The 11012-nt window shown below is 53.8% G+C and overlaps 1 protein-coding gene across 1 annotated transcript; it reads right to left on the bottom strand.

Annotated features, from left to right (window-relative positions):
• Positions 1–698: 698 nt before the first annotated feature.
• R3HCC1 (R3H domain and coiled-coil containing 1) lies at positions 699–10518 on the bottom strand. Its single transcript, XM_039867649.1, has 9 exons — positions 10508–10518; positions 8170–8365; positions 7596–7723; positions 7186–7323; positions 5888–6485; positions 4747–4919; positions 3448–3518; positions 2048–2143; positions 699–1014 (listed from the first exon to the last, which is right to left on the bottom strand). Exons 1-9 carry the CDS (start codon positions 10516–10518, stop codon positions 878–880), a joined length of 1548 nt encoding a protein of 515 aa, XP_039723583.1. The 3' UTR covers positions 699–877.
• Positions 10519–11012: the final 494 nt, after the last annotated feature.

The following is an 11012-nucleotide window of genomic DNA, read 5'->3' as shown; positions in this document are numbered from 1 at the left end:
TTCTCACAGGGCAGAGCCTGGGCCAGCTCTGAGGGACAAGGCAGTGATGCAAGGCTCAGCGAGGCTCAGAACTCTTCCCAGCACAGTGAGGGTGGGCAGCCTAGCCAGCCGCTCTCACCCAGACACGGGCTTCCACTTGCATCAGGAGCATGCTACGGCCAGCAAATCAGAGGGCTCCACAATGACCCCAAAGCGCCAGGTAGAGTTACCTCAGCACCGACTCCAAACCAGAAAAATGCGTGTATTGGGACCTGTGTATGGAGACCTGTCCCCACAAAGATGTCCTTGCATCTGTTCCTATGAAGGAGGCAAACGCGGCAGACATTTCAGATTCCACCTCTTGGCTTTGTTCATGTTTATTTCCGTGAAGTGCCCCTCTGTGGTCTGCAATGGCAGGCAACATTAGGACCAATCGGGGCGGGGTGGGGGTGGGGGCGCCCTCAGCACTGCCATTAGCCTGCAGCTACTCTGCAGCTCACAGCTGCAGGTTAGGACACACATCTTTTGAGGGGAGACCTGGCAGGTGTCAATCTACCCCCCAAAGCTGGGCAGGCTCTGTGCAAAAATGCCTTCGAGGCCTCGCTGGAATCTTCCAGGCCGTCTCCTGGAGTGACCCATCTCTTCCATAGCCCCAGGTCTAAAAATGGGAGACAAACAGCACCCCCTAGTGTCCCGTGGCAGACCACATTGTGAAGCAATCACATTATAACAACTTCTAAGTTTTTATTTTTTCTTAACTTCTGGAACTAGACCAAACTGAAGCCCACCATGCCCCGCAGTGACAGGCCAACCAGAGTGCTGGCTGTTCTGGTCCCTGGAAAGGCTTGTGGTGTTGGGGCACCAGCTTGTCCTGGGGTACAGATCCAGGCTGCCCCTCTCAGGACCCCGGAGAGGTGGGAGAGTCCACCGCAGGCCGTTCTCTCTTCCTGTGTTGAAGCCCCAGGGCCTGGGCCACCAGCCTCCGTGCCACTGCTGTATTTGTCTGTGGTCTCTCCTTCGCCAGACGCAGGAGCTCTAAAAGGAAAGCCCCATGGGTTGGGGACTTGAATTCAAGGCTGTAGCTGCCTCTCCTCCCAGTGACACAGTGGCCCCAGAGGCCATCTGAACCGACCTCTAAGACCAGCTGTGCCCACGATGTGGCTAGATGCTAGTAAGAGGGGGCCCACCTAGGGCTCCCGACCCCTGCGGGGTCCTGACCTATCCTGCCACCTCTCTGTCCCCTCCGTTTCTCTACCTGCACAGGGATGAGAAGGAGTCAACCCTGTCCACCTGCCTGCTTTGTAGGGCCCTTTGGGAGTGAAATAAGTCAAGATGGGACACACAGAGCTCTTAGAGTGACAGGATATTTATTGTCCCCAAAAAGTATGGGACAAAGGCCACATGAGCCACAAGAGCATGGATGACCTCAGTAAGCCTCTTCTGGGCCAGTTTGCCGGCCGCTGCTTTGCAGTCACAAAAAACTGGCCTCTAAAAGCCCCCAGCCTGCTTTCTAGAAGAAGATGGAAGGGGAGGAGCTGTCATTTATTTGGCACCTTTCGTGTGTCCCTCGCCTCTCCCGGCAGGTGTGCCAGGCTCTTTTATTCACTTCTCCAGCCTACTCTGTATGATCTGCTTATTTTACAGAGAAAGAAACCAATCCACAGACATTAGGTGACTTGCCCAAGGTCAATTTAAATAAATGACAGAGCCAGGATCACAAGGAGGACCGACTCCAAAGCCCCAGCTCTTTTCACTCCACTGCAAAACATGGTTCCCATGGCCTTACAGAAAACACCAAGCTTCTCCCTGAGCAACACTGGGCAGAGGTGTGAACAGAAGGGCAAGCCCAGAACACAGCAACTGGCAGACAGCACTCCCTGTGGGGCCCTCCTTCCCTCGGTACTCCCAGGCTCCCTGGGGTGTGAAAGGCGCACCCCACTTGCCACTGTATCCCCAGCAGCCTAAGCAGAGAGCTGAAGGGGATCGAATCACAGGGAAGACACCACTGCCTAACCACACACTTGCACGCACACACGGCCCTCCCATCGGGCCACGGCCGCTTCCTTACTTGGCCTCTGCAAGGCTTTCAGCTTTGACTGCTTGGTTCCCTGCGTGAGGGGCCGGATCTTGAGCACTGAGAAATCCTTGGTCAGGGCTTCAGCAGCTGTGGAAAGAAAAGAGATCTGGGGCCATCCCCTCGTCTTCCCAGTTAGGCCCCCTCAGGGCCCAGGAACACATGTATCACCCCAAAACAGTTGCAGCTGCTTTGTGCACCCATTCAAAGCTCGGGGACCCAGCTGCCCCGACACCACTGTGGCTGGGCGAGAGAGTCAAGTGCTGTCTGCTCACCCCGCCCCGGCCCCGCAGGCCTGCAGGGGCCCCCTGTGCTCTCAGGTAGAAAGCCCGCATAGGACCCGGCTTCCACCCTCCGCCCTGGGCTGGTTAGCACAGGAGAGGTGGCCTCCTGCCTTCTAAGGCTTTAAACAAACTACCTTTTCCCCGACTCAAGACCATCGTGGGGCGCACGCCCTCACGCTGAGTTCTGCTGAGACATGGAGTACCTGGGCTATTTACATACGCAGCATGTCAGAGCTCAGAGGGGTGTCAGGTCCAAGGCTCCCCTTTATAGATGAGGAAGCTCAGGCCAGGACATGACCTGCTCATGTCACACAGCTTGGCAGAGCCCAGAAGTCAGCCGCGACCAGGCCAGCCCAGCGCTCATTTTTCCTATCGCGCTGGAGGCCTTTGGGCCCTTCCCACTTCTTCCCTTTCAGTCAGCTCCCCCTCGGTTTGAAGCCCCCACTGTGCCCTGGTCCCTCTACTCCCTAAACAGCACCCCTTCCCTCAGGCTCCCTTCAGGACTGGGCCCACACCAGCTATGACCTCTCCCAGCTCCAGTGTTCAGAAGCCAAGCCAAGAGGAGCAGTGGGTTACTCTTTACAGATACGCTCAAAGTGAGCAGCGCTGTGGCAGGGGCTGGCTGACACCCCCGGCTTCGACAGGGCGGGGCTCTGTAACCTTGAACAGACCACAGACATTCTGGGAACCTCGGTCTCCCCATCTGTAAAAGAGAGGTGATCTGACCTACTTTTTGACAGTATAATGAAAACTGAATAAGAATGCATCTGCTTTCTTATTCCATAGAAAACTGCCAGTATTTGAATGCCTTTGACCTATAAAAACAGCGCTTTCATATGGTTTCATTTAATATGTGGAAATACCTAGGGCTTGGCCTGTGAATCCGAAGCCTCTGAACTGAAGGCACAAACGCGAAAAGGAAAGGCTGTGAGCTGCCTGGCCCAGCGCCTGCTCTGCTCCCTGGACTTCGGGATTGGGGGATTGGGAGCGCTGGCCCCACCAGCCCACCTGCACCCTGGACATGGGTGGTCCTCCACCCAGGGAAACCAAGGCCCCGTCCCTTCTCAGGGAGTCACGGAAAGGGCCACGCCCTCCGTGAGGCCGTCTTACCTGAGGCCAGGCAGGGAAAGACGCCGAGCGCATGCGTGTCGTCCACCCACTGAACCTGGAAGCCCTTCTCTCTGGGCCAGGGAAGAGGGGACAGAGTGGTTATGAGAGTGAATGATTAAAACCCGTTCTGCTAAAGGGTGTTCCCTCCCACCTCCAACCCTCAAATACCATGAGTCCAAGACAAGTTCCCATCTCCTCCGGGAAGGAGACAACTATTTGCAGCAGACCTCCTTTGCTCATCAAGTGGGTCCCTGATCCCCAGCACTGAAAGCCAGGGCTGGAAGAGCTCGTAGAGCACAAAGCCGTGGGGGAAGAAGTCTCCTCCTGGCACTGCCACAGCCAGGCCAAGGGTGTGGGTGCCGAGGCTGGAGACTGAAGAGTTATGTGGTAGGGACCGGGGACCTAAAATACGCACGTCAGTGTCACGGCTTCCGGTCAACTTTCTCCCCACTGCTCAGGAAAGCACCGCTGAGTGTGGGACCCTGGAGAGGCCAACAGCCGTTCCGGGCCCCCCAGCTGAGGAAGTCACCGGTGGCCCCAGTTGGCCACACCTTCAAGGGTCAAGAGCAATGAGCCCCTCATGCCCCACTCAGCTGCCCCTTCAGCTCTCCCCCGGCTCAGGCTCTGGGAGGGCAAGGTTTGGGGAGCAGTCAGAAAAGGGGGCTGTGAAGAAAGGGATTTTTAGAAGCTTAAGCAGGAAAAGAGAAGAGAGAGTAGAGAAAGAGAAATGAACATTAAAAAAAAAGAAAAGAAAAAAGAGAAAGAGAAAAGGAGAAAAGATTGGAGCTGGATAAAAGGAATTTGGGGAAACGGGAAAAGGCTTCTGTCTCAGTATACCCCTTTGGCTCTCATTTCCAGCCGGCCCTGCCACAGAGCACGCAAGCCCGGCTCAGGCCAGAAACGCCTCCTGCACGGACATGCCTCTCAGTCTGTGGCCTGGCTGGGTGGCGGGGACATGGAGCAAGCTGGAGTGGTGGGCTACCTGCACCCTGTGTCCTACGGGAGGGCCCCACGGGGTCCTGGCAGGCATGTGGGCGTGCGGGGGGCAGGACCAGGTCGAGGGCCTGTGGAATGTGTCTACAAGCAAAAATTGGTCCCATCTCCCCACAGCCACAGCCAGCAGGCTGAATTGCCCAGAAGGATGGAGCCCAGAACCACGGCACCCACTTTCCGCCTTTCTTTCTGCAACACTGGGTACTGGGTGAGGCAAGTGTCCCCAACAACAATGGGATGTCCTAGCTCCATTCCAGAGGGAGCGCCCCACCTCCCCTGCCTCCTTGAAGCCTCGCTGGCACTCACTGGAACTCGGAAAATGCTGCCAGCAGGTCCTCGGTTTTGAGTGCAGGCTCAAAGTCATAGATCTCCACCACGTGGGCCAAACTCTGCTCTCCAGGCAGCTCTTCTATGAAGGAGGATGTGTCCACGTGGATCTTCTCTACCTGAATCTCCTTCTCAGTCAGGTTGGCAGTGATCTGGGAGAGAGCACAGCTTTAAGCAAGGGGCCCTCTGACACGCAGGGCTCCCAAAACTGCTTTCAAAATCACACAGAGTCCTGCAGGCCTCTGGGTGGGCAGAGAGGAGAGGGCCAAGGGTGACTTCCCACGGGAGCCACACCTGGCAGGAGTCTAGGAAAGGTAGCATAATGGCAGACTGGCCTGGAAGACAGAGAAGTGTGAGTTCTGGGGGAGGGAACTTACTTTATGGAGTCCCCAGTGGGGGACTGGCAGTTACATTATGTTTCATAGAATCCTGAAAACTTTATTCTACATACCCGCTTTATAGATGAGAACACTGTAAATCAAAGAGCTAAGTAATTCTGCCCAGACATGCACAGTCAATGAGACAGAGCTGGGCAAATCCAGGATCTTTCCTTCCCTCCTTCACAATGTGACACTAAACAACTTATTCTGGTCTTCATCTTTCATCTATAAAATAGCAATAAAAGATGCCCGCCCTCCCAACCAAACACCACAGCCAGTCTCAGGACAGGAAATGAGATTTGTAAGACAAAGCTTCAGGCAGAAGAATTTTCATGACCATATCTGTAGCCCCTCACAAAGCATTCCACATACATCCTATCTACGTTACCTTATGAAATAAGTACTATTATTGGCTTTTCAGATGAGAAAACTGAGTACCAGAAAAGCAAAATGACTTGCCCACAGTCAAAGAGCTCCTACGTGGTTGAGCTGGGACCCAAATCCATGCCCCTGACCCCATATCCTGAGCCTCCGCCCCTCCACTGACAGTCCCGACTCTTCTGGACAAGGCTCCTGTGCTCCCCTATGCCTTCTAAGGAACCTCTCCCACCCAACACCCAGCCCTGCTCAGCCAGCACATGCCCTGCCCCTCCACACCAGGACCCTTGGTCCCTCATCCACCCAGGACTGCACCCACCTCACTTCTGCCCTCCCTTTGCCGGGCTTAAGAGCCTCATCACCTCCTGCAGCAGCTCACTGGAATCATCCTCAGAGCAGCTGCCAGGCCCCTCCTCTGCCACTTCTTCCTCTTCCTCTTCCTCCTCTGCCCCCAGGCTCTTCTCCAGCTCACTCCCACGCCCCTCTTCCAAGACCAGCTGCAGACTGGACCCAAGCTGTGTGGCCGTCTCCAGGCTGTCTCCTGTCTCTGAGAGGCTCCCAGGCCCCGAGGGCTCGGTGCCCGACAGCTGCTCTTTCTCACAACAGGGGCCCCAGCCCTTTAGGTCCTCTGTCACTTGAGTCATCAACACAGGGCGTTCCTGATCAGAGCTGGGGTCCCCAGCACCAACATCTCCAGGCTCTTCCAGAGGCCTGCCACCTGGGGGGTCAACCTTGAGCCCCGGGGTGGGGGGTAATGCCGACTCTTCTTGCTTGCGCAGTATCCGGGGCACATACAAAGCCTGGTCTGGCTTGCGTCGTCCCCGATGCCACCGGCTGGCCCGCGCCTCTCGGGGACCAGCAGCCGCTCCCTGGTTTGAAGTGGGCTGAGGACCTCGGTACCTGCTGGGGTGGGAGGCAGGAGGGCGGCAGGGGCCGGAGAGTCCATCTGAGGTGGGTAACCTGGAGTGGGAGCAGACGATCAGAACAGTGCCTGGGCCCCATGGAAAACGATGTACTGGATGGAGCTAGCTGCCTTTCAGCCATGAGGCTCTCGACTCAGCATTAGGCAAAAACCAATGCCAAAATGACCCTCGAAAATGCCTTAGGAAGGCATCACGGTGGAGGCTGAATGAGCGAACCCAAAGCAGATCTCCCTCCAGTGTTTAAACCGAGCTAGAAACAGCTGAACCTCTGTTTATGTGCCAGAGAAGTACTTGCATTTAGGAGCCATGTTATTAGAAAAATATTAAACTCTAGGATCATAGTCATTATGATAAGGTCCTGTGAGATCACACAGAAACGGATGACTGAAGGCTCAGGTGTGCTCCTCACATTCCTTCCATGGCCTCTGAGGCACATGCTCACTGAGAGGAATGATGGGCAAACACCCTCACTGCTTAAATTGCTCTCTCTCATTCTCTTTTTTGGCCCAACATGGATAGTTGAATTTGCTAAATGAATTCTACCAACAATGCACATCTACTCCACTGATGAAACAAAAGGCAGCATTGACTTTAACTGACGAAGAGGGAAAGAGTCAGCAGCCTGGGGGGTTCCTGGCTCTGGTTCCCTGACAAGCTCTCCCCTCCCAGGGGCTGCCCAACTCATTCACCCACCACAAGGAACCGCACAGGGCCTTCCAAGGTGGAAGGATACACACCTGACATCCAGGTGACAGATGACCGTCCTCCTCTTCCAGCCCTCCCCAACAGAGAAGCTGCTCAAAAGATCAAAATTCTCTGCTGTTCTATGGATCAGGTACCGCAGGCGACTGGAGAGTGGGGGGAAAAGAAGTACCCTGCGAAGGGACGGGAAGGTGCGCTGAGCAGGGACTCCACGTGCAGCCCCTGGGGCCCCTTCAGTTGTAGGGTGATGCTCAGAATTACACAGGAAAAAATATAGCCGGGAGAAGCCAGAGGGCAGATTGTTAAACCTAAAGGCCAAGGTCAGAGCCAGCTGCAGGCCAGTGACCCTGGATGCACCACTGGGGAAAGGGGCAGAGGGGACCGGGTGCACCCTGTCCTTCCTAGCTGCAGGGCGTGCCCCTCCACCATCCTCGTCCCAGCTTACTTTGACAGCTGCTTCTGCAGCAAGAAGCGGTCCAGCTCCTCCTGGACCTGGTGCACAAAGTCATTCTCGGTCGGGGAGAGGAAGACACCGTCCAAGCAGAGAAGGGCCAGGGTGACAGGTGGAAGAGCCTGTAGGGCAGACGGCCAAGGCCCGGGTCAGAGAACAAACCTCTCAAGCCACCCCAGCCCCGCAGTGTCGGTGCTGCAAGGGACTCAGAGACATCGTGGCCCACGTCTCTCTTCCGACAAGAGAGAAGCAGGCTCAGAGATGGGGAAGGGACGAGCCCAGGTCCCCAGGCACGGCAGCAGCGGGGCACGGGAGGGGCTCCACGCCCCTGCCTCAGCGCGCTGCCCCCGCACCACGGCGGGATGCTGCAGGGCGCTCATGCCCGTGCTCCGTGCGCTGCCCCGGCCTCGGGACTCTCGGCCCTGGTGCGGAGTCGGGGAGGCGGGGGCCGCCTCGGGCCTGCTCGGCAGGCACAGCTGGCCCTCCCCTGTTCGGGAGCTAGAGGTCCGGAGGGTGCGAGCCGGCCCCGAGGGAGGTGACCTGCCCCCGGCCGGTTCGCCGCACTCACCGCGACCACCCAGCGCGCAGTCGCCGCCCCGAGGCTCCCCAGAAGCCTGTGCGCCCCTTCGCGCCCCTTCGCGCCTGACCACCGTCCGGGCCTTCGCTGAGCCGCAGCGCCCCCGCGCGGCCCGGGGGAGGCATCGCAAAAATGGCTGAGGGGCGTGTAATTGAGGTTTTTTTTGCCCGTCAGCGCACACTGTGTCCTAGGATCAGTTAAATCCAGACAACACTTTTGAGTGGCACCTATATACTAGATTGCGCGGGTACCTGACTTTCCGGTTCGTTGTCTTCTTCTCTAGGGAATAAAGAGAAAGGTAGTTTTTGGACACTCTGAATTACCTGAAGAAGCTGTGGCGAAAACTGTGTTCATGGACAGCCTTCCTCTGAGAGCTTTGTTTTTGAATGTGTTCAACTCCTCTATCACGGACCAGCTCTAAAGAATGTATTTCTCCACCTTTTGCGAATCACTGCCCTTCGTTGGCCCTCATTGATGGAACCTGCGAAGAGGTCCAACCCACACCAAGGGGTCGCTGACAAGGTGTACTAGTCTTGTGGGTAACAGCATGGGGAAGTCACTAGCATAGTGATTTGCAGGCCATCAAATTATACTACCTTGCTACGTTCAGAAAAAAGTCCAGCACCCATCTTAAATAGGGCTTGAAATTCTTGCCATGGGACAGCCTATGAGATGGGCTCCAGTAATCTAGAAGACCAGAGTTGAAATTCTCATGTTCCCTGAAAGATGCTGAAACGTAAGCCCTTGATCATCCTGAATGCAGAAGCCCAGAGCCACGCAGGGTCCTGAGCTAACAGTCTTTAAAACCAAATTTTTGGTATAGAAGTGGGACAGTCTGAAAGGCCCTGCAGTAGGATATGGACAAGGTCAGAGGGACAGCGTACCTGCAAAGGCCGATGAGAGAAAATGCCTAAGAGAAAAATGGAGAAAAATTAAGATGCATTTGCTTTCTTGCAATTTTTTCCTACAGTATTTCTTTAAAAGGTGGTAGTATTATGTCAAATTTATGAAGATTATCTTTCCAATGGTTTTTTTTTTTTTTTAAGAATAAAAAGACTAAAGACGGGACTAAATGCAAAGACAACTGAGGAAGCAAAGTCATGAGCCTTTTGGGTGTGGGGAGGACTGGTTGTGAGAGAAGATTCTGAAGGCCCGACGGATCCCCTGCCCTCAGCTTTTAGCCTGGAGATGCATCCAGCTTCTGTGGGGCAAAGGGTGAGAAGGCAGCAGGAAGAACAGGGACACCCATTTGGGTTCTGATTCCGCCAGCCCCACTCACATTCCACGCTGGCTTAACTGAAGTAGGAGCAGGCCTGAGAGAGTGCTGGGTGACTGCACACTTGCACTGTTTTTTCTGACCAGCTTCCCTGACTGGGAGGTGTGAGGCTAGGAGACAAACCCTCTTAGCAGCTATGGACCAGATACAGCCTGGAAGAAATATGCATGCTGACTCAGAAAACAAAGGCCCAACCTCCTCAATGAAGTGGCCACCTCTCCCCAAAACAGAGGGACAAACCAAAAACTCAGGAAACAAGCACGCCCCCACCTCTTTAGAGCTGGTCCTTAGTAGAGGAGTTCAACACATTCCGAAACAAAGCTCTCAGAGGAAGGCTGCCCATGAACCCAGTTTCCACCACTGCTTCTTCAAGTAATTCTGAGGCTGAACAGAAAAGAAGTGTCAGCACTCAGACCTCCACTATGGGATGCCTAGTAAATGATGAAGGGGATCAAAGCACATCTATCCACACTATTTGAGGACAAATAGCAGGCGAGGATAGAATGGTCCCCATTCAGAGAAGAGTAACTAGAACAAAAATCAGTACAAAGCATATCCAGAATTTCTACAGCAAAAAAAAAAAAAAAAAAAAAAAAGGAAAAAGCATAGCAGGAAAGAGAGGATAAGAGTGTATTGGAATATTCTCTTGGGGAAAAAGAAGAAAATTTCAGTTAATAGCTACTTCGCATTCCCAAGGAAATCAAAGTAAACCTGATTTCCACATCACAACAGATAAACCAACAGACTGAAATGAAAGAGAACTATCAGAGCCACAAAAAGATATAAAAGAGGCAATCACGTTCATCATAGAAGCAGCAAAAACGAGAGCCAACGATGCTGAAACAAACCAGTGGCACGGAGGAAAAGCTTGTGAAAATGAAGATAACTACCATTTACATAAAGCTTGCCATATAAACTGCACATATTTAAGCTTTGCGGCAGCCCCTTCAAATGAAGATTGTTACCCTTATAGTAGGGCAATAACCTGAGGTTTTACCAAGGGCACCCAGCTACTAAGGGCAGATCTGCAAATCACTCAAATCCAGATCTCACCTCACTGCCATACCCATACTCCTAAACAAATCAAAATTAAGATTTTCCATCTTTAGAATGGCATTAGAATTGCTTTGACACTGTGGCCAGTAGCCAGACACAGAAGTCGGGAATTCGATAAATTAGATGAATTGGTCAGTTAGAGAAGCATGCTAGATGTGCATTGTAGACTTTGACCTAAAACAGGAGATATGATTGAAAGATTATGAAAAGGTCGAGTGCAAGGGACATGGGGTTGCAAACAGTCCCGTCTGAAGGGAAGGAACTAAAGGCCCCTGCTGCCATAGTGACCCTAAATTGCAGCCCAGTGTACCTGTGGGCACCTGCAGCTCTGGAGTCTTTGTCCCAGTGTCACATCTCCTCACTCTAAGCCACCTCAACCTGTCCGAGATGGTAACACAGGCACTGAACTGTCTACCCAGGTACTAGCTTGAGGTGACAAGCTATTCTCTCCATGTTTAAGGTGAGTTTTAAGAATATCTAGTTTATGTTTGTCATTAAAGGT

The sequence above is a fragment of the Pteropus medius genome, unplaced genomic scaffold (genome assembly GCF_902729225.1).
Source record: "Pteropus medius unplaced genomic scaffold, Ma_sr-lr_union100, whole genome shotgun sequence".
Taxonomy (NCBI): Eukaryota; Metazoa; Chordata; class Mammalia; order Chiroptera; family Pteropodidae; genus Pteropus; species Pteropus medius.
Note: the sequence above shows the minus strand (reverse complement) of the source record. Positions and strands in the feature narration are given on the sequence as shown.